This window comes from Myotis daubentonii, chromosome 3 (genome assembly GCF_963259705.1).
Source record: "Myotis daubentonii chromosome 3, mMyoDau2.1, whole genome shotgun sequence".
Lineage (NCBI taxonomy): Eukaryota > Metazoa > Chordata > Mammalia > Chiroptera > Vespertilionidae > Myotis > Myotis daubentonii.
The window spans coordinates 82003636-82027442 of record NC_081842.1 but is presented as its reverse complement, the minus strand read 5'-3'; the positions used below and the strand labels follow the sequence as shown (position 1 = coordinate 82027442).

The 23807-nt window shown below is 41.6% G+C and overlaps 1 protein-coding gene and 1 non-coding gene across 14 annotated transcripts in view; one reads left to right on the top strand and one right to left on the bottom strand.

The window, feature by feature from the left end:
* Positions 1 to 544: 544 nt before the first annotated feature.
* SENP7 (SUMO specific peptidase 7) overlaps positions 545 to 23807 on the top strand; it is a 174117-nt gene continuing 150854 nt past the window's right edge. For 11 of the 13 annotated variants that reach the window (XM_059688021.1, XM_059688020.1, XM_059688017.1 and 8 more), the window contains exons 1-3: positions 545 to 697; positions 14365 to 14417; positions 23581 to 23679. In XM_059688021.1, the coding sequence (XP_059544004.1) occupies positions 658 to 697; positions 14365 to 14417; positions 23581 to 23679 (192 nt within the window). In that variant the 5' untranslated portion in view covers positions 545 to 657. Of the gene's footprint in view, positions 698 to 14364; positions 14418 to 16245; positions 16360 to 23580; positions 23680 to 23807 lie in introns of all 13 variants that reach the window. The other 2 variants (XM_059688018.1, XM_059688019.1) reach the window with 2 other exon arrangements.
* LOC132232165 (small nucleolar RNA SNORA36 family) lies at positions 15419 to 15548 on the bottom strand. Its single transcript, XR_009452308.1, has one exon. It is a non-coding gene; the product is annotated as a small nucleolar RNA SNORA36 family (small nucleolar RNA).

Genomic DNA, 23807 nt, shown 5'->3' with positions numbered 1-23807 from the left:
GGAGAGGGAGATTGAAGTATCAGTGATGAGTATCAATGAAGAGAATCATTGATTGGCTGCCTCCTGCACGCCCCCTACTGGGGATGGAGCCCGCAACCCAGGCATGTGCCCTTGACTGGAATCCAACCGTACTCTTCAGTCTGCTGGCCGATGCTCTAGCCACTGAGAAAACCAGCCAGGGCTTTGGTGTGATTTTTTTATAAGCTTTTATTTGAGCCAAACCAAGGGCATACACCAGGGAGCTGGCCAGGGAACAAGAACTGAAATGTTCCTGTTTTACAGTCAAGCTAGTTTCCCAGTCGGCAAAGCCTTTGATGGTCTCAGGTTAAAACTTCGCACCTTTACTTCGTGGCTGGGACACACAATTAAGAAAAGCGCCACTAAAAAAACACACCAAAAAACAACCCCCTCCGCCCCCGGCAAGTAAACCACTACCGGCGGCAACCCGCCAGGAAAACAAGTCCGGGGAAGTAACTTCCGGGTGGAGGTGGGAGGCACGGATGACTTCCGGTCTGAGGGCACACGCCGACTCTTGCGCAAGCGCGCTTGACACTTTCCTGTTTTTTTCCCCCCCCTCCCCTCCCCCTCCCTCCCCCAGCCTGAGGGGTCTTGAGGTGACAGCGACTGCAACTGCGACTACAGCAGCGGGAGGAGAAGATGGACAAGAGGAAGGCCGGGCGACGCCGAGCTTCTTCGGGTGAGGACCGGTCGGAGGAGGGCCGAGCGGATTATCTCCTCCCTGGGCGAATGGGAGGGCCCGGTGGCGGCTGCTGCGGCCCCGGAGCTGCGAGGGCTCGCGCTCCGGCGGGGGCGGGGTGGGGTGGGCAGGGGAGGGAGCGAGCGAGCGGAGGGGCGCGCACAATGGAAGAGCCGGAGGTCGCCCCCGCCCCGGCTCCGAGCTGTCACCGAAGCCTCGGCAGCTCTGCCCCGCGACCCCCTTGAATTCTTCCCTCCAGCCGGGAGCGCCCCGCAGGAGCCCGATCGCCCGCAGATCTTCCCCGTTGGCTTGCCGCTCTCCTGCCACGCCTTCCTCCCAGTGGCACCGAGGCTCCAGTTTCGTTTCCAGCTCCTCCGCGCCTCACCCCCCTTTCCCCGGGTCCTTGGAGCTCCTTGGTGCCCCTTTCTTTTGCCCTCTTGCCTCCTGCTAGAGCGGAGCGGCGGGGCTTTCCTGTGAACTCTTCACTCGTCAGATAAATGCTGCAGCACGTTTCCCTTCTTCCGAACTGGCCCGCTTAAGTAACCTTACTTTTCCAGTCTCCTCTTGCTTCTAAAAGCGATTACAAAGTCGAACAAAGGATTTAAAGCCGTTATTTCGTGTGTCTTTATTCTCAGCATATTTTTGTTTTTGCAATTGCTTTAGGAGCAGCGGTTCTTAACCTGTGGGTCGCGACCCCTTTGGCGGTCCAACGACCCTTTCACAGGGGTCGCCTAAGACCATCCTGCAGATCAGATACTTACATTACGATTCATAACAGTAGCAACATTACAGTTACGAAGTAGCAACGAAAACAATTTTATGGTTGGGTCGCAACATGAGGAACTGTGTTTAAAGGGCCAGAAGGTTGAGAACCGCTGCTTTAGGGTTTATTTATTTTTGAGAGAGGAGAAGGGGGGCGGGGGAGGAGAAAGCGATTTTTGTTGTTCCGCTTATTTATGCGTTAATTGGTTGTTTCTGGTATGTGCCCTGACCGGACTGGGTATTGAACCCTCACTCTTGACTCTCTAAGGAACTGGGCTACCCGGCCTGGGATGCTTTATGTTATGGTGTACATGACCATCTTCAGTCTTGGGTACTACATCAGAAACATCTGATGGATCAATTGTTTTGTTTCGTTTTCTCATTCCTTAGTGTGCCTTTTATTTTTGCAGAGACAGCCTTAACAATTCCAAATTTATTTAAGAACGCCCTGGCGGCAGTGCATCTCGAACTTTTTTTTTTTTCCTGCCCTTATCCGCAATGGAGAGTGAACCCAGATCGCTGGGACATTGCCTGAAGCAGTTGAAAACCTGAAATCCCTTTCATAAGCAACCAGTGTTGTTTTTGTGTGTGTATTTAGAGATATTATTTGCATTTGAAAATACATACATGGATATAGAGAAAAGTGTGTATGCCTCCAGTTCATCATAGCATTTGCTTTAAAGTACTTTGTTCCTCCCCTGAAACCTTCCAGTAGAATGGACACATTCGGAAAATGCACACTGCTTATGAGACGCCATTCGTGTGCTTCCTCATGCAGCTTTAGGGGTAGTCATTACCTGAGTTTAAAATTCACTGCTAGAAGCTTCTCAAGCCTTTCTTCAAAGTTCATTGAATCTGTATTTTAAAATTATTCATAAGCAAAAAGGAATTATTGCAAAAATTTTATTATTTCCAAGTTCCAAAAGCACTAAATTAGTTGGGGACAGATTAAAAAAAGAATTGGCACCAGAGACAGTTTCCTGACAGTTGAATGAAATAATAATTAAATTCATGGATCATCCAAGGAAGAATGACCATTTAATGACAACAAAAAAACGTAAACATATATTAGAGTTATAAAACACAATTCATAAATGGGTTTTTGAATTAATACAGGAAAGTTTAAATAAACTTCATGTTTTCAACTGGTTGCTTCAGACAACATTCTTCATTATCTTTGTTCATTCTCTTTTGAGTTAAGTGTACATGTTTTTTTTTTTTTTTTTTTTAGAAGTGGGGGGAGAGAGAGAGAGAGAGAGAGAGATTTGTTGTTCCACTTATTTATGCATTCGTTGGTTGCTTCTTGTATGTGCCCTGAGATATAGAACACACAACCTTGGCTTATGGGGACAACACTCTAACCAACTAAGCTACCCAGCCAGGGCTGTATGTGGTTTTTTAAATTAAAAAAAAAATTTTTTTTTAGTACGTAGGTACTAGACAGTATGCTAAGAATTTTACAAACTTTCATTCTTTTTAAAGTCTTATTAGGTAGTTGTTATTTCTAATTTACAGATGAGCAGACTGGGACTTAGGGAGGGTAAGCAACCATAAGCAACAGTAAGAAGCAGAGCCAGGAATCAAAACCTGGTTTTCCTGACTACAAATTTATAATTTTAACCTCTTCTACTGTCACAGGACATTAGTGAGCCTACTTGGAAAAAAGGAGGCTCCATGGACAATTATGTTTGACAAGAAAATTGTATTTACTACAGGATTTTTGCTATGGTGTTATACATTGTGCTTCTCCAAGAGGTGAAGTGATTCTCAAACTTGTTTGATTTTGAAACTTTCCTCCTTCCCCAGTTTCATGCAAGCATGTCAAACTCATGGCTGGCAGACCGCATGCCTCATTTATTTAAATGGGGTGTTCCGCTGGCCGTGAGTTTGACATGCTTGAGGATCTAGGGCAGTGGTTCTCAACCTTCCTAATGCCCTGACCCTTTAATACAGTTCCTCATGTTGTGACCCCCAACAATAAAATTATTTTTGTTGCTACTTCATAACTATAATTTTGCTACTGTTATGAATCGTAATGTAAATATCTGATATGCAGAATGTATTTTCATTGTTACAAGTTGAACATAATTAAAGCATAGTGATTAATCACAAAAACAATATGTAATTATATATGTGTTTTCCGATGGTCTTAGGCGACCCCTGTGAAAGTGTCGTTCCACCCCCAAAGGGTCGTGACTCACAGGTTGAGAACCGCTGATCTAGGGACATAGGCAAAAATCATCTTTTGAGAAAGAAAGACTTTCAAGTATTGGGAGCTCAAAATAGAGTAGGAGGTCAATTAGGGATTAATAAACGAACTATAATGTAAAAATCTTTGTTAAAAAAAGTTTGAGTGTGTAGTAGTAATAGCTGCAGTTCTCATATTAAGTGTCTTCAGCAGTGCTAAGTCCTCTAGGAAGAATATGGAAGAAAAGTGAATTTAGGTTTTTATATAAAAATTTTTATTGTTAAAAGTATTACATAACTCTCCTTTCCCCCCCATTGACCTCTCCCCAGCCGTCCCCAGTGAATTTAGTTTTAATTAGGGTTAAAGGGTATGACAAAATGTGGAGGCAAAAATGGGTTTAGTGTGAGTGAGGAAATGGAAGGGTCAGAGGACATTATGTTGTAGAGTGAGAGGTTCTCATTTGAGAACTTGAAAGGTACAACACTGTTCCTTAAGTCCATTCATGAGTGTATGTTTCTGAAATGGGGACATGTACAGGATGCTGTTAGAGTAAATTAAGGTCAGTCCTTTGTATTGACTGAGTTGATTAATAGAAGTGTTAGAGATTCAGAATGATGGTAGATTGTAATGATAGGAAAACTATGAATCAAGTATCAGAATATTCTAGGAATGTTAGAGACCTGGTCTTGGCTCAGTATACGGCGATCACAAGTATGGGTAAGGTAATATAGCTAATTTGTGGGAATTAAAAGGAATTATTGCAATAAAGAAAGAATATTCATTGGAAATGGTGATTGGGGGAGGAAATTATTAACTTATAATTTTGTAAGTGGGAGAAGAAGCTTCTTGAGAGAGTGTCTTAAAAAAATAGTGTAGTCAATAATCTAGGATTCAGTTAAACTAAGGTGGAGGAAATGTTCAAGAAGATTCAGAATTTAAGGAAATTGTATTATTCTGGAAAGGAATTTAGTGGGCTAGAGAAGAGATAGAGAAGAAGGTAGATGAAAGGGTAGAGTTGACTACTTAAGAGATGTAAGGCCATAGAGATTGGTGAATAATGTGATTCCTATGCCTGATGCTAGAAGGCAGAGGATTGGAAAGTAAATTAGTGGCCCATGGTACCACAGGAAATGGGTTATGGGAAGGTTTGAGTAGCTCCAAAGATCTAGACTGGCACTTTGTTGTGTTGCTGTCTCAAACCTGCCTCCCAGATGGGTAAGTTTAATGTGAGTCCTCATTAATTTAGGAGACTGGCTGATATGGTTTGGTTGGAGTGTTGTCCTGTACACCAAAAAGTGGTGGGCTCGATTCCATGTTGGAGGCAGCTGATTGATGTTTCTCTCTCACATACTTCTCTCTCTATCTCTCTCTCCCTTCCTCTCTATTCAAAAAAAAAAAAAAAAAAAAAGGCTGGGTATCCTGCCTTGTATTAGAGATGAGAAGCTGAGTTTTAGAGTAGTAACAGCTAGTAAGCAAGATATAAATTTAGGTTGTTTGGCTTTAAAATCTGTACTCTTGAGCACTATGCTATTCTACAAGAAGCACATCATATATTTGTTAAATGCTCAGAAGACCAACCTAATTACAAGAAGAGGCACATCATATATTTGTTAAAATGCTCCAAAAACTAACCTAGTATAAGATGGAGCAACTTAATTATAAAAACACCTACAATTTTGGGAAATCACAGTATTAATTAAAGAAACAGGGTAACATGCTACAAAACTGTATAGAAGCACTTTTAACTCAATTAGTCTGGGAATAGTAATCTATAAATTGTAATTTAAGCAATTGATACTCCTTTTAAAAATATATATTGAAAAAAATATATTTTTTAAATTTAAAATTGACTACAGTCCTGCTGGTGTGGCTCAGTGGTTGAGCATTGACCCATGTACCAAGAGATAGCCAGTTCGATTCCAGATCAGGGCACATGCCCAGGTTCTGGGCTCAATTCCCGGGAGGGTGCGGGGGCATGCAGGAGGCAGCCCATCAATGAGTCACCATTGATGTTTCTCTCTCTTCCTCTCTCTTCCTCTCTGAAATCAATAAAAAAATATTTAAACCTGACTAGGAAAAGGGGACATATGTAATACTTCCCAATAATAAAGATTAAAAAAATGTGACTAGAAAGTGAATTTATGTAAGGTAAAGGCTTTCTTACCATTTATTTATTTATTTAATTGACTTTATTGGGGTGACATTGGTTAATAAAATTATATAGGCTTCAGGGGGTATGATACTATAATACATCTGTATATAGTATTGTGTGTTCGCCGCACCAAGTCAAGTTTCCTTTCTTCACCATTTAGCCCCCATTTATCCTCTTTAACATCCCCTTAACCTCCTTTCCTTCTGGTAAGCACCATACTTGTCTATGAGGTTTCTTTCTTTTCTTAATCTCTTTACTTTTTCACCCAGCCTCACAGTGCTCTTCCCCTCTGACCATTTATTTAAAAACTAGGGGCCCAGAGTACGGATTCGTGCACATTGAAAAGAAATTAATTAGAAGAAAGATTCTTGCGGTAAATACGTTACTGCAAAAAATTACATGTCAAAATAGTATATATAATAGAGTATTATAAAATGAAAATACAAAGTATTTTAATATCGCTATTTGCCCTTTCTCTATAATAGAAGTGTCAGAGATGAAAGAAAATTAGTAAAATGTATATTAAAATAATATATAAATTGATTAATAAATAATAACATATACAAACAACAAAGACATATAAAAATAAAACATATACAAACAATATTGATAAAAACAATGACTGGTAAATTAATTAAACTTATTCTAATATCTCCTTGTATACCACATTAAGAGTAAAAAGACTTTCAGAGTGCTTGACTAATTTCCCTTGTGATGAAGTATTTAGAACTTTAATGTCACATGCTCTTTGAACTCAAGAGAAAGCAACATATAACTGACCATGTCTGAGAATGGGTTCAGGTAGGAATATTCCTACTCTGTCTAGAGTTTGTTCTTGTGATTTATTAATAGTCATTGCAAATGGTGGCATCACGGGAAACTGTCTTTGAATTAATTTAAATGGGAGGCCAGTGTCAGGGACAAATCAATTCTTGGGATCAGAGCAACCTCTCTTTCCACAGATCCTGTTAATACCTTAGCTTTGATTATGTTAGGTCACAATCTTTTTTTTTTTTTTTTCAATATATTTTATTGATTTTTTACAGAGAGGAAGGGAGAGAGAGATAGAGAGTTAGAAACATCGATGAGAGAGAAACATCGATTAGCTGCCTCTTGCACATCTCCTACTGGGGATGTGCCCGCAACCCAGGTACATGTCCTTGACCGGAATCGAACCTGGGACCTTTCAGTCCGCAGGCCGACGCTCTATCCACTGAGCCAAACCGGTTTAGGCAGGTCACAATCTTGATAATAAATCTAGTACCATTACAAAGACCCCATTTATTCTTAAGATTTCTCAGTAACGTGATGATTGCACCTACTTTCAATTTTAATTTATAACATGATGTTCCTGAAGGAGTAATATTGGTCTTCATCCGGAATTTCTGCCTTAACTATATGGTTAGTGTCATCTTCCGTTCATAATTTGGATTCACTGTCTAACATCATAATATGTGAATGTGAGACAGCGTTTCTGAAATTCGATGACATAAGTTTTAACTAATTACTTTGCCAAATAAATTGAATTTACATATATCATTTAAAAGAGCATTCAGCTTAATATTAAAAATCCGGTACCAATAGTTGGTCTTCAGATACATTCTGGCGTTATGTGCGATTGGCGCCAGCAAGAGCTTTATATGTATTGTGCATGTGCGAGTCAGCATTTATTTTTAAGTTGCCAGTGCATGTCATATGTACCAGCCAGTTGGATGGTCGATGGACGTATGGTCAGTCACTTAGCCTTTTACATATATAATTTACTTATTTTTGGTTGTCTCTAAGGAATGCTGTTTTATTATTTATTTTTTAAAAATATATTTTTATTCAGAGAGGAAGGAAGAAGAGAAAGAGAGAAACATCAATGATGACAGAGAATCATTGATCGGCTGCCTCCTGCATGCCCCACACACTGAGGGATTAAGCCTGCAACCTGGGCAGGGAATTGAATGGTGATCTCCTGGTTCATAGGTTGATGCTCAACCACTGAGCCATGCTGGCCCAGCGAGGAATGCTATTTTATTAAAAACTAAGATAATTGAAAGCTTACATATAGAGGTTAAAATAATTTTTACATCAGCGTTTGCTTCAAGGAATGAATATAGTGAAATTAATGTTATGTGTTATGAACTTAAGAGAAATTATTTTTACTTTATAAATTTCTGGATAAACTATAATTCATTTATTATAATTGTTATTTAGGAATACATCCCAAGAAATCAGAAACACCAATCAGAAAGAATATATGCACCCCTATGTTCTTATCTGCACAATTTACATTAGCCAAGATTTGGAAACAGTCTAAGTGCCTATCAGCAGATGAGTGGTTAAAAAACTGGTACATCTGCACAATGTAATACTATGCTGCTATAAAAAAGAAAGAACTCTTACCATTTGCAACAGCATGGATGGACCTGGAGAGCATTATGTTAAGTGAAATAAGCCAGTCAGAGAAAGATAAAAAATTAAGAAAAAAACGTTTAAATTGAGATATTTACATATAGCAGAGTATACATATCTCTTATTTTATAAATTTTATTTTTTTAAATTAAAATATTTTTATACATACTTTTAATACATAGTTTGATGACTTATATACACATACCTGTGTAGTCATCACTTAGATCAAGATATAGAACATTTTTAGCATCTCAGAAGGTTAACTTGTATCTTGTCCAAGTCAATATTCCTTTCCTCCCCAGGTCCTCTCTATTTAGGACTTTTGCCCATTTTGAAAATTGGGTTGTCTTGTCTTTGGTTTGTAGGAGTTCTTTATACATTCTGATTATGAGTCAGGTGTATGAATTATTCAGTATTATTAAATACTAGAGGCCCAGTGCACGAACTTGTGCACAGGTAGGGTTCCTCAGCCTGGCTGGCAATCGGGGCTGATTGGGGCCATCTCACTCAGTCCCAATCAGGGCCGGCCAGCTGGAGGGAGGGACCATGGGAGGTTTGCTGGCCACAGGAGGTTGGCTATGGGAGTGCACTGACCACCAGGGGGCAGTTCCTGCATTGAGCATCTGCCCCCTGGTTGTCAATGCATGTCATAGCGACTGGTCGACTGGTTGTTTGGTCTACTGGTAGTAACGGTCACTTAGGCTTATATATATATACTAGAGGCCCGGTGCACAAAAATTTGTGCACTCGGGGTTGGGAGAGGAGGTCCCTCAGCCTGGCCTGTGCCCTCTCACAGTCTGGGACCCATCAGGAGATAAGGACCTGCTGGTTTAGGCCTGCTCCCGGGTGGCAGAGGGCAGGCCTAATCCTAGGTGTAACCCCTGGTCGGGCTCAGAGCAGGGCCCATTGGGGAGTTGGGGCCCCGCCTCCTGTCATGCACAGAGCAGGGTGGATTGGGAGGTTGCGATGCCACCCTCAGTCATGCTCAGGGTAGGGCCGATTGGGGGGTTGGGGCACCACCCCCTGGCACACTCAAGGCAGGGTCCATAGGGAGGTTGCAGCACCACTCCTGTCATGCACAGAGCAGGGCCGATCAGAGGGTTGGAGCTCCGCACCCTGTCACACTGATCCCGGTGCTGGGAAGCCTCCCTGCTCCGCTGATCCCAGGGCCAGGACGCCTCTCGGCTCCCCTGATCCCAGGCCCTGAGGCCTCTCTGCCCTGCTGCTTCAGGGCTGTTTGGCTTCGCTCTGCTTGGAGCCTGAGTATGCAAATTAACCGCCATCTTTTAGCTTCTATAATTGAAACATTGTATCTTTTGGAGTTGTTGCTTCAGGAGCTCAGAGCCCTGCAGCTGCGGGGATCCTTGACTTTCTCCATCGCTGGGGCAACCAAGCCTCCTATTCTCAGCTGCCTGGCTGCCAGCCGCCATCTTGGCTGACAGTTAATTTGCATATCTCGCTGATTAGCCAATGAAAAAGGTATTGGTTGTACGCCAATTACCATTTTTCTCTTTTATTAGTATAGGATAGATAGTCACCCTGCTGTACATAGGTATATGTACTATAAATAATTTTGTTTTCCTGGTCAGTGGCTTGCGTTCTCACTCTCTTAACGATGAGGTTTGATGAAAAGACGTTCTTAATTTTAATGAAGTCCAGTTTATTAATCTTTTTCTCCCCCCCCATAATTATTTATTTATTTATTTATTTATTTATTTTTATTGTTCAGATTATTACAGATGTTCCTCTTTTTCCCCCCCATAGCTCCCCTCCACCCGGTTCCCAACCCACTCCAGGCTTACCCCCCTACTGACCTCGTCCATAGGTGTAAGCTCTTTGTCCAATCTTTTCCTGCACCCCCCACAACGCCTTCCCCCTGAGAATTGTCAGTCTGCTTCCTTTTCATGCCCCTGATTCTATTACATTCACCAGTCTGTTCTGTTCATCACGTTTTTTATTCATTTGATTTTTAGGTCCACTTGTTGATAGATATGTATTTGTTGTCACTTTGTGGTTCATAATTTTTTATCTTTACCTTTTTCTTCTCCCTTTTTTTCTTAGAGAATACCCTTCAACATTTCATATAATACTGGTTTGGCGGTGATGAACTCCTTTAGCTCTTTCTTGTTTGTGAAGCTCTTTATCTGACCTTTGATTCTAAATGATAGCTTTGCTGGATAGAGTAATCTTGGTTGTAGGTTCTTGCTATTCATAACTTTATATATTTCTTGCCACTCCCTTTTGGCCTGCATAGTTTCTGTTGAGAAATCTGCTGACAGTCAAATGGGCACTCCCTTGTAGGTAACTGTTTTTCTCTTGCTGCTTTTAAGATTCTCTCTTTGTCTTTTGCTCTTGGCATTTTAATTATGATGTGTCTTGGTGTGGCCTTCTTTGGATTCCTATTGTTTGGGGTTCTCTGTGCTTCCTGGACTTGTAAGTCTATTTCTTTCACCAGGTGGGGGAAGTTTTCTGTCATTTTTTCAAATAGGTTTTCAATATCTTGCTCTCTCTTCTTGAACCCCCATAATTCAGATGTTGGTACGTTTGAAGTTGTCCCAGAGGCTCCTTACACTATCTTCATATTTTTGGATTATTTTTTCTTTTTGCTTTTCTGGTTGGGTGTTTTTTGCTTCTTTGTATTTCAAATCTTTGCCTTGATTCTTCAATCCTCTCGTCCAGCTGTGGGCAAACTACGGCCCGCGGACTGGATCCGGCCCGTTTGAAATGAATAAAACTAAAAAAAAAAAAAAGACCGTACCCTTTTATGTAATGATGTTTACTTTCAATTTATATTAGTTCACACAAACACTCCATCCATGCTTTTGTTCCGGCCCTCCAGTCCAGTTTAAGAACCCATTGTGGCCCTTGAGTCAAAAAGTTTGCCCACCCCTGCTCTAGTCTGCTGTTGGACCTCTGTATATTATTCTTTATTTCAGTCAGTGTATGCTTAATTTCTGATTGATCCTTTTACATATCCTGAGGGTCTCACTAAATTTCTTGGAGGTTTCTAGAAGATTCTTTAGTAACCTTCTAACCGTGGTTTTGAACTCTATATCCAGTATTTTGCTATCCATTTCTTTCATTGTGACATGTTTCTTTGTCTCCACATTTTGGCTGCTTCCCTGTGTTGTTGTTTTTTGTTTTTTTTTAAGAATTCTATTTATTTTTTTTATTATTTATTTATTTATTTATTTATTTTTTTGCTTAAAGTATTACAAAGGGTATTACATATGTGTCCTTTTTAAACCCTGTGTTTGTTTATATGTACTGGGTAGCTGCTAAGTCTCCTTGAGTTGATAGAGTGGCCTTGTGTGGTAGGTGTCCTATAGGGCCCAGTGGCTCAGCCTCCCCAGTCACCTGAGGTGGACATTCTTTTTTTTTTTTTAAATATATTTTATTGATTTTTTACAGAGAGGAAGGGAGAGAGATAGAGAGTTAGAAACATCGATGAGAGAGAAACATCGATCAGCTGCTTCCTGCACACCCCCTACTGGGGATGTGCCCACAACCAAGGTACATGCCCTTGACCGGAATCGAACCTGAGACCTTTCAGTCCGCAGGCCGACGCTCTATCCACTGAGCCAAACCGGTTTCGGCGAGGTGGACATTCTTGATGCACCCCTTTGTGGGCTGTTAGCACAGTCTTGTTGTTGTTAACCCTTGATTGCTGTTGGTATCACTGGGAGGAATTGACCTCCAGGCCAATTGGCTGTGATGGCCAGCTGTGTCTACACTGGAAGATCTGTTGCACAGGAGACACCCTTATGGGGCAGGACTTGCTTCAGTGGGGCTTTGGTGCTCACTGAGTCTGCCCCTTGAGTGTGTCTCTTATGGATGTAAAGAGCTGTCATCCGGTATGGTCTCACTCTGACCACTGGGTACACTGGCTCTTGGATCTCCAAGGAGGTGCAGGGTCAGCCACTGTCGGGGGCCGCCCAGCAGGAGCTACAGAGAGATCTGCAGATTCCTCCTCTTTGTATGGGGTTTGGAGGTGCCCACATGAGGCCCAGCTGTGAAGCAAGGCAGGCTGCTGCTGCAGGCCTTGGGCCTTCTTTTGGAAGCGCTGGGCTCTCTGACCCAGCTGCAGTTTGACAGGTTTTAGGTGGAGAGAGCACAGGCCATTCATATGCAAAAGCTGCTGTGTATAGCTTGGGTTGGGTTGTAAATTGGGTGGGGCGGGGTCTCTGGGAATCACCAGGGTGGAGCAAACAGTAATGGCTGCCAGTCAGCCCTGCACCAGAGAGGTCCCCGGGTCTCTGCGTCCTGTGCCCCAGCCCAGGAACAATGATTGCTGCGAGCACCTCTGAGAGAAAGCCGCCCTTGTTCCTGTCCTGAAACATCCAGTTTCTCCCCGGATGTGTCTGGGTCCCCCAGAGTCTCACCCGGAATTGGAGGTCAGAGCAAGCGGGAGCTTAGTATCTCCCTCCCTATTTAAAGAGCAGCACATCTAGATGCCAGCACTTTCTTCACCTCCGCACCTCTTACCAGTCTCAATGCGCGTTCTTCACCTCTCTAGTTGTGGAGCTTCCACTCAGCCAGCTTTCCCGCGGTTCTGGGTGGTAGTTGTTCTGCCTTTTAGTTGTTATTTTGATGGGGTTGTGAGAGGCAGCAAGTATAGGTGTTCACCTATGGTGCCATCTTGGTTCTCTAATCTTTTTCTTTATGATTAATATTCTTGTGTCTTGTTTGAGAAATTTTTGCCCACCCCAAGGTCATGAAGATATTCCCTTCCTTTGTATTCTGGAAGCTTTATTTATTTTTCTTTGACATTTGAATCTGTGATCCATTTAAAATTAATTTCTGTGTATAGTACAGAGGTCAAGGTTTGTTTATTTATTCATTTATTTTTCCCATTTGGTTATCAGATTGCTTCAGCATGACTTACTGAAAAGACCATCCCTTTACCACTGAATTGTAGTGGTGTGTTAGTCATAAATAGATGACCATATATGTGTGGATTTTTATCATTCATTTTTGTTACGAAATATAATATTTTGTGATATATTCCAGTTACTTGTAAGTTACAGGAAAGCTTGGATTGTATTTAGTTTGCTCAGTACACTGTACTCATTACCTAACACAGTGCCAGGCAAATGATAGACAATCAATATTTGCTGGTTGAATGAATCATAAAAAAAAAAAAAAATCTGCAGGCCTAGCTGGTTTGGCTTAGTGGATAGAGTGTCAGTTTGTGGACTGAAGGGTCCCAGTTTCGACTTCGGTCAAGGGCACATGCCTGGGTTCTGGGCTAGATCCCCAGTGGAGGGCATGCAGGAGGCAGCCAATCAGTGATTCTCTCTCATCATTGGTGTTTCTATCTTTCTCTTCCTCTCCCTTCCTCTCTTAAATCAATAAAAAAAATCCTATATAATGAAAGCCTAATATGCAAATCGACTGAACGGCAGGAATGCCTGGTGGAACGAACGGTCGCTATGACGTGCACTGACCACCAGGGGGCAGACGCTCAACACAGGAGCTGCCCCCAGCCCTCAGGCCCCAGGCCAGCCAAGGCGGGTGCCAGAAGGGGCCCTCTGATTGCACTGTCCGTCGACCCGCTGTTTGCCCCACAGATTGGCCCTGATCACTAGCCAGGCCTAGGGATTCTACCCATGCACAATTTTCAGGTATTAGGCATCTAGTATATATATTCTAAAAAAAACTACAGGAAGTCTGAAAAATGTTGATGAGGAAAGATATAAGCTTTTCCCAGGTACATAGATTATTAAATAGTAGAATTAAAAGTGTTTTTGTAAAATATTTCCAACTTCTAGCTCTCAACTTGTGCTTCTCCCCCACCACTCCTCCTCATAAAAATTTGATAATTTGTTTGGTTATATGGTTCAACCAATATTTATTAAACACTTATTGGATGTTAGGACTTATGACAGAGAATTTAGTTCTTAGACCCAAGTTTGCCTTTATTTTTTAAAAATTGTCATCATATATATATCGTTTAATGGAGACATTTTGTGAGAATCTGCTACTCTTTTTATTATTTTTTGACCTTTATGTTTTTAGTCCATCAGGTTCTGTAAAATGTATCAATATAAATTCTAAATCTGTCAAGAAGTTCGTTTAAAGCAAAGGGTGGCTGTGAAAGGATTTTTTATTATATTGTTTATCTTATTTACATATTAAATGATAACTTTTAACATGTCTTCGTAGAAATTGTCACAGAAGGAAAAAGGAAAAAGTCTTCATCTTCTGAGTTACATAAGGTATGCATGAGTTTTCCTTTTAACCTGTTCATCATTAGAGTTACTAATATTGAAAGTATTTTGCTGTTTGTCTTTTAAATAAAATTTTAAAGAAAATAATGTAAAACTGTAACTAATTAGTGTTTTTATGAGAATGGTGTTTCCTAATTAACTGAGGGTTAGCCAGGAAACCTTCTCTGGGATCAGCCTTGTTTGAAATCATTGTAAGATACACCAGTATATTTTCCAGGCCCCATTTTAGATTTTATGTAAAACATAAGACAGTATTTCTTTGATGACTGAATGTATTAGAGTGCCTCACATTCATTTATTCTAATACTGTGTCTAAGAGTTATACTCAAGTTATGTACTGAAATTGCTATTTGTAGTATGTTGTTTTAAACATTTACTTATTCATTCATTCATTCTTTATAAGCCAAGAGTAGCAGAACAAGCAAAATGAAGTTTCTACCTACTTAGGAAGTGTTTAAAAAAATTTATCCATTTTTAGAAAGATAATCTTTTTTTCCTCTAGAATTTTGTGATTTAAATGCAATAGAAACCCTGATTTACTAGTATGTTATAATAACTTATTAGACACTTTTCTCTGAAGCATTTCAAATTATACACAGGAGACTTTTCTTTGGCACAGAGAACTTTAATTTGGTACATTTTGTGGAACAAGGAAGGCTATGAGAGGGAATCAAGAGAACCTTATAAGACCACACAAGAGCATGGCTTTAGATACTTTATTTCTACCTTGGCTTACTTCAGATCTTTGGAATGTGGTTTCTTTTTTTATTTAGAGAGAGAGAGGAAAAGAGAGGGTGAGAGAGAGAGAAACATTGATGTGAGAGCGAGATATCGATAGGCTGCCTCCTGCACACCCCCTACTGGGGTTCAAGCCCACAACCTGGGTGTGTGCCCTGACTAGGAATTGAGCTGGCAGCCGTTTGGTACACAAGAGGACGCCCAACCAACTGGGCCATATTGGCCAGGATGTGGTTTCTTTTTTTTTTTTTTTTTGTGGGCTAGGAGGTAAATGAATAAAGCAGTGCTTTCTATCTAATCTTCTCCCCTAGCCTGTGTTTCTGTGTCCCAAAGTTTAACAGAACAGGGAAGCTGCCCTGAACTGAACTCAACACTTTGGAATTGAGACGTGGTTTCTTTATGTAAAATTCTGGATTTAGCTTAAGTGGGGTAAATGAGGGAGATTTAAAAAAATCTTACATTGCTATTGTACCCACTTGTAAGTACCTGTGTACTGACTACTTCTCCTTTTCTGTGTAATACCTTCAGTGAAGTGAAATGCTGTCTGCTTTACGCTGTTGCTTCATAGAATTTAATCTGAAATTCCACTATTAGAAATTCATAATATTGAATAAATACAGTAATTTAAACTTTTTTCAAGTAACTTTAGATTTACAGAAATAGTACAGTTCTTGTATAACCTTCACTTAACTTTCTCCAATGTTAATATCTTAATAACTCTAGTACAATGATCAAAATTAAGAAATTTAACATTGGTATAATACTTTATTATTTTTAAATTTATTGATTTTAGCGAGAGAAAAATAGAAACATTGATTTGTTTTTCCACTTAGTTATGAATATTTTGGTTGATTCTTGTATGTGCTGTGACTGGCCACTGAACCCGCAACCTTGGTGTATCGGAACGATGCTCTAATCAACTGAACCACCTGGCCAGGGCTACAATACTTTATTTTATTTATTTATTTATTTATTTATTTATTTTTGGCATCCCTGGGTTGTACAGTACTTTACATTAAACTATAGACATTATTTGGATTTCTTCAGTTTTTCTACTAATGTCATTTTTCTGTTCTAGGATTCAATCAAGGAGTCCACATTGTATTTAGTTGTCATGTCTTCTTGATTCCCTGCAGTCTATGACAGTTCTTCAGTCTTTTTTCTTTGATTATGACACTTTTAAAGAATTCTGGTCAGTATTTTGTCAAATATCCCTCAATTTTGGTTTGTCTTAAGCTTCTTATGATTAAACTAGAGGCCCAGTGCACGAATTCATGCATGGGTAGGGTCCCTAGGACTAGCCTGTGATCAGGGCCATTTTCTGCCCACTCGCCAGTCCCCCAGTCCTGCCCCGCCACCACCCACCCTGGTTCCCTGTTTGCCGTCCAGTGATCGGAGCTTGCTGGCCGGGCGGAGGGACCAAGAAGTCTGCCTTCTGCCCGATTGCCAGTCCCCAGTCCCACCCCACCGCCACCCACCCAGGTTCCCCTGTGGTTCCCTGTTGGCCATCCAGCGATTGGAGCCTGCGGGCTGCGGGGAGGGACCGAGAGGTGGTCAGTGCACCTCATAGCGACTGGTCGATCGGTCGTTCTGGTTGTTACGCTGTTATGTTCGCTGGCCTTTTATTATATAGTATTAAGGTTATGGCTTTTTGGGAAGAATACAACAGAAGTGATGTGCCCTTCTCAGTGTATCCTGTCATGGGTACATGATGATCATATGTCTTATTGGTGCTGTCAGTCTTGATCATCTGCTTAAGATGGTGTTTGCCTGGTTACTTCGTTGTAAAATTACTCCTTCCCTTTGTAATAAATAGATACCTTGGGAGAGATAGTTTGAATCTATGCAAGTATGCTTTCTCCCTTTTTAAAATTTATCTTTATTGTTGAAAGTATTACATATGTCCCTCTTTTTCTCCATTGACACCCTGTCCTTTTTTTTTTAAAATCCTCACCTGAGGATATTTTTTCCATTTATTTTTTTTTAGAGGAGTGGAAGGAAGGGAAGAAGGGGGAGGCAGAGAGAGAGAAACATTGATATGAGAGACACATCAATTGGTTGCCTCCCAGGGGGGAATCAAACCTGCAACCCAGGTATGTGCCCCGACCAGGAATTGAACCCATAACCCCTTAGTGTACAGGACAATACTCCAACCAACTGAGCCACACTGGCCAGGCCCCCCCTTCCTTATTTTTAACTTTTTAAAATGTTTCTCATTATCTACAATATATTTATTTAGTTGTTCAATAATAATCTATATATAAAAAAGCCTAAGCGACCATTACAACCAGTCAACTGGTCGCTATGATGACACACCGACCACCAGGGGGCAGATGCTCAACACAGGAGCTGCCCCTTGGTGGTTAGTGTACTCCCACAGCAAACCTCCCACGGCCAGCCAACCTCCCACAGTCCCTCCCCTGGGCCAGCTGCCTGATCGGCCTGATTGCTGGCCAGGCCAAGGAACCCCACCCGTGCATGAATTTGTGCACTGGGCCTTTAGTATACATATAAAGTTGTACTACTGCATTTAATTTTTTAAATTTATTTACTTATTTAGTGATTTTTAGAGGACATTTATTAAAGCTGGGGATAATGAAACAGGGAAGGGCCTAAAAGAGAAGAAGCAGCAGGAAAGAGACTAGGTGGTGAAATAAACTAGATTCAGCTGCTTTGGCTCACTAAGAAATCAGAGAAAAGGGACCTTGGGGACAGGTTCAGGTGGTGAGCTAGGGACGAGCTGCTGCTGCCCATTGCTCCCCTGGTCACAAGCCTTGGAGAGTCCCTTAGAGTTTAGGAGATGTATGCCTGGGAGGGAGGGGGAAGAAGAGGGGTAAGAGAAAGGCATGGGTGTGCTCCTGGGAGGGAGAGTGCCTGAACTATTGCATTTTAAAATGTGGAATTCCTTAGGAAATTAGCATATTACATTCATGTTAGTAGTTTATATTATTGCTTTTTCTCTTAAGCCAGCTAGGGAAAGAAATTACTGAAAGGATTAGAGCTTTGATAGATATAAGGACAAGACACTGATACTATTTTGAGTGTGAAGTATTTAAAAATATTTCTAAAGCAAAACTAGCTTGTTGCAGAGAAATTAGAAAATTCAATTGAGCAAAAATTCAATTGGGTTGTGTCTGCCCAGACACAACCAAAATTAATACTTTGTTGTATAGCCTTCTAATTTGCCTATCTATATGTTAAAAAAAATAGAAAACCACAAAATACTGTTTTATAATTTGTTTTTTCTACTTAACTATGTTGTGAATATTATTTTCTAAAATCAAATTTAAGGCATTGCTTAGTAGATATGCATTGAATACTTAACATGTATTAGACATACATAAGTATACCAGGGAAGCAGTGGGAAACACTGAAAAAAAAAAAAAGTTTATTTGAGCAAAACTGACAACATCTGGGGAGCTAGCTCAAATGCTCCAGAGAATACAGTTTGGCAGCTTCTTATATTCATTTGAAATTAAGGAGGGGGCGTAAGGAAGATTGGAGAAAGGAAAGTGAGGAATAAATTCTAGGATAGTGAACAAGATTATGTACTTTCAAAATGTTGTGAGTGTTACCCTGGCTGAGTAGCAGTTGGTTAGACCATTGTCCTGATATGTCAAGGTTGTGGGTTCGATCTCTGGTCAGGGCACATACAAGGAAGCACAAGTTGATGTTTCTCTCTCTCTCTCGTTCTCTCTCTCTCTCTCTCTCTCTTTCTCTCTCTCTCTTTCTTTCTCTTTCTCTCTCTCTCTCCTCACCCCTTTTCTTTCTTAAAAATATCAATAAATAAAACTTAAATTGTTATGAGGGTTACTAGTAATACCCTCTTTGAGGGGTATTCTGATATTTCAAACGTTTGTTAACCTAGTTGCACAAGAATGGGGATGGGGTTGGCTTAAAACCTTTATCTAAGGAAGTTATATATAGGCTTAGGGGATGAGTACCCAACATGACTTGCTTAGTTAGGAATTTATTCAGATCACCCTGTGAGGTCTCTAGAGATGGTATTCCTTGCGTGAGAGTAGGGCTTGTAACCTTTGCTGGTAGGTGTCCATGATCTCTTGGCTGCAGTGGTATCAGAAGTTAGCCATGTCCTAGCTGATAATTTCACAAGGCCAGGTCTTCAAAACTCATGTTTGGCCTCACTCCAGGTCTCACAACCAGGCCCCACCGTTTGCATGGATGTACTTCAACTTATATCTGCCTCATTGCTCACCTGATGTGTGGACTGAGGACTGTGGTCATTTTCAGTTTTTTCAAGTTATCTTTTGATTTTTTCCTTGATTTCATTGTTAACCCATTCATTGTTTAGTAACATGCGATTTAGCCTCCATGTGTTTAATGTTTTTCAGTGTTTTTATTGTTGACGAGTGGCCTGGTGCATGAAATTCGTGCATGGGGTGTGTGGGGGGTGTCCCTCAGCCCAGTCTGCACCCTCTCCAATCTGGGACACCTTGGGGGATGTCCGACTGCCGGTTTAGGCCCGATAACAGCTCGCCTGCCCGCCTGCCTGATTGCCTATAACCGCTTCTGCCTGCCAGCCTGATCGGCTCCTAACCAGTCCCCTGCTGGCCTGATTGATGCCTAACTGCTCCCCTGCCGGCCTGATCACCCACAACTGCCCTCCCCTGCCGGCCCGATTGCGCCCAAGTGCCCTCCCCTGCCACTACCCACCTCCTCCACCAGGACCTGCCTCCTCCGCGCGAGGCAGTGGAGTTGCCAGGACCGGCCTCCTCCACGCTGTGTGGAGCCACAGGACCCCCAGGCCTCACTGTGTGGAGTAGCCGCCGGGCCCTGCTTCCGCTGTGCGTGTGGCCATCTTGTGGGGGCCATCTTGTGACGACATCATGCACAAGGGCCACCTAGGCTTTTATTAGTATAGATGTCTTGTTTTATGCCATTGTGATATGAGAAGATGCTTGATATGATTTCAGTCTTCTTGAACTTGTGGAGACTTATTTTGTATCCTAATGTGTGGTCTGTTTTTGAGAATGTACTGTGTGCACTTGAGAAGAATGTATATTGTGCAGCTTTGTGGTGAAATGTTCTGTAAATGTCAATGAAATCCATCTGATCTAGTGTGCCATTTAAGGTTGTTGATTTTTTTTAAAAAAAATATATTTTATTGATTTTTTACAGAGAGGAAGGCGAGGGATAGTTAGAAACATCGATGAGAGAGAAACATCAATCAGCTGCCTCCTGCACACCTCCCACTGGGGATGTGCCTGCAACCAAGGTACATGCCCTTGACCAGAATCGAACCTGGGACCCCTCAGTCTGCAGGCCGACACTCTATCCACTGAGCCAAACCAGTTAGGGCCCTTGTTGATTTTTTGTCTGGAAGATCTATCCAATAATGACAGTGGAGTGGTAAAGTCCCCTACTATGACTGTATTGCTGTCCATCTCTTCCTTAAAGACCTCAAAGAGCTTTTTTTATATATTTAGGTGCTCCTGCTATAACAGCTTTTAAATCTTTGGACATGAGTAATCTTTGTTTATGCTCAAATTATGAGTCATTCTGATATTTAGAATGAGACAGCCCACAATCAAATAGCATTCCAATTTATTGTTAGGAGAAGAGAATGTGGCTTAGCCTCTAAAATAGAAAATATAATAACAGATTTGAGAAGTGGTTAAAAGGACACAAGTCATTGTTTAGGTTAACCATACTCATATGGACTACAGTGTAGTCACAAGATACATGCATTTAGTTTATATAAATTCCAATTATATATTTTAAAGTATTTTTATTAATTTTAGGGCGTGAGAGGAATAGAGAGAGAGAAAAAAAAAGAAAGAGAGAGAGAAAGGTAGACAGAGAAATGTCTGTTGTTCTACATATTTTTGTATTCCTTGATTGTTTCTTGTATGTGCCCTGACTGGGGATTGAACCTGCAACCTTGGCATAATGGGATGATGCTCAAACCAACTGAGCTACCCCACCAGGGCAAAGAGGTACATTGTTATACAGAACTAGAGGCCCGGTGCACAAAAATTTGTGCACTGGGGGGGGGGGAGAGGGGGTTCCTCAGCCTGGCCTGTGCCCTCTTGCAGTCTGGGACCCCTCGGGAGATAACGACCTGCTGGCTTAGGCCTGCTCCCGGGTGGCAGAGGGCAGGCCCAATCCCTAGGTGCAGCCCCTGGTCGGGCTCAGAGCAGGGCCGATTGGGGAGTTGGGGCGCCACCCCCTGTCATGCACAGAGCAGGGCGGATCTGGAGGTTGCGATGCCACCCTTAGTCACGCTCAGGGTACGGCCAATTGGGGGGTTGGGGCACCGCCCCCTGTCACACTCAAGGCAGGGTCGATAGGGAAGTTGCGGCACCACCCCCTGTCACGCACAGAGCAGGGCAGATCAGGGGGTTGGGGCGCTGCCCCCTGTCATGACAGAGCAGGGCCCATCAGGGGGGTTGGGGCTCCGTACCCTGTCACACACAGAGCAGGGCCGATCAGGGGGTTGAGGAGCTCCCCCCTGTCACGCACAGAGTAGGGCCAATAGGGGAGTTGGGGCACCGCCCCCTGTCACACACAGAGCAGGGCGGATCAGGGGGTTGGGGCGCTGCCCCCTGTCACACACAGAGCAGGGCGGATCAGGGGGTTTGGGTGCTGCCCCCTGTCACGCTGATCCTGGTGCCGGGAGGCATATTACCCTTTTACTATATAGAATAGAGGCCTGGTGCATGGGTGGGGCTGGCTGGTTTGCCCTGAAGGGTGTCCTGGATCAGGGTGGGGGTCCCCACTGGGGTGCCTGGCCAGTCTGGCTGAGGGACTGAGGGCCGTTTTCAGGCTGACGGGTGACTGAAGCTCCAACCGCTCCTTTTTTTCTTTTTTTTATTCTGGGCCAGCTTTAGCTCTGAGGCCTCGGCTGCTGAAAACAGGTTTCTGACCTTTGTTTACCGTCTGTATTTGATACAATGTTGCGGTCCGGCTGGCTGAAGCTCCGCTGAGTAAAGCAGGTTTCTGGGTTTTTTTTACCTTCTATATTTGCAACATAGTTACTTAGAGTTGCAGCTGAGAGGCTGGCAATTCAGGCGGGGAACATTGGAGTCCTCCATCACCGAAGCAAGCAAGCAAGCCTCCCTGTTCGCATCAGCTGCCTGGCTGCTGGCCGCCATCTTGGCTGGGAGTTAATTTGCATATCTCCCTGATTAGCCAATGGGAAGGGTAGCGGTCATATGCCAATTACCATCTTTTGCTTTTATTAGATAGGATAGGTATAATTAAGAAGTTACTGCCCTAGCTGGTTTGGCTCAGTGGATAGAGTGTTGGCCTATGGACTGAAGGCTCCCAGGTTCGATTCCGGTCAAGGGCAATAGAAAAAACAAAAAGAAGTTACTGATACACAGGAGGATTAATTCAGAGTTGCTCATGAAGTGAAAGAGTTGAGATTCACTTTCTTCAAATTTATTCTGTCTTTTTGACTTATGCTTTACTCTCATTGATTTTAATTTAGATTGTCACTGTTTGTAGTTCACATAGTGCTTATTATATGCTATATTTTGTAGGTGGAACTTTATGCTTAACCATCATTGATAACTTTCCCTTAATATGAAAGTTATTTAAGTTAAAAATAGATTATTTCAAACTTGTGGCTAAGATGGATTAATTTGTTTATTTAGCATATCATGAGCCATACACATTGGAAATATAAAGGTGACTGAGTGTAAAATAAATAAAGGTGACTAAATGAGGGCCCTCTCTTTAAGGACATCCACAGTCTGGAGAGGAAGATAGACAAGTAGACAAATAGTTACAATATAGTGTGCTACATGTAATATAAATAATGTAACCTAAATGTACCAAGCACTAATACCCAGAGAAAGGAATACTCCGGTGTATTGTTTCTTATATGTGCCTGGTCAGGGTACATACAAGAAGCAACCGAGGAATGCATAAATATGAGCGATGGTTATATGGATAAAAGAATAATTTGAGCAGAATCTGAAGTATTTCACAAGAGAGAGACAGAGGAAAGGGCATTCTATATTGAGGGAGTAGTACATGCAAAGTTCTAGAGATATGTGACGTGTTTGAACACGGTTGTGTTTATGTGTGAGTGATGTGAAAGCCTAGATTATTAAGAATTTTATCTATAAGTAATGGGTTTCATTATTATAGTTTAAGTATTGTAGCCATACTTAGATTGGTGTATTAGAGAACTATGAGGATAGCCTTTGAAAGATTTTAAGGGGAAGAGACTGTAGGTAAGAGAATATTTATAGAGCTATTGTGATACTTCATTTATTGACCTTTATATTGAATGAGAGGTTTTTAAAAATAAAATTATATTTAACTGCCTATAAATTAAGCACTAGTTTAAAACTCTTTACAACTAATAGCAAAATATCTGTTAGCTAATTCAGTTTTTATTTATATTTTAATTGAATTGATTATATTCTCATTCTGGTTTCAGATAACAAAGATATTAAATGCAAAACCAGAAGATGTTCATGTGAAATCACCACTGTCCAAACTCAGAAGCTCAGAACGGTGGGATCTCCCTTTGCAGGGGGTAAATAAAAACTTAGTTCTTTTAAGTATATAGTGTTATTGGTGTGCTTAAAACATTTTAGTGAAACTGAATTTTTTATTTTCTTATATGTCCTTTTGTATTTTTTTGTTGTTATTTATTTGTAGGTT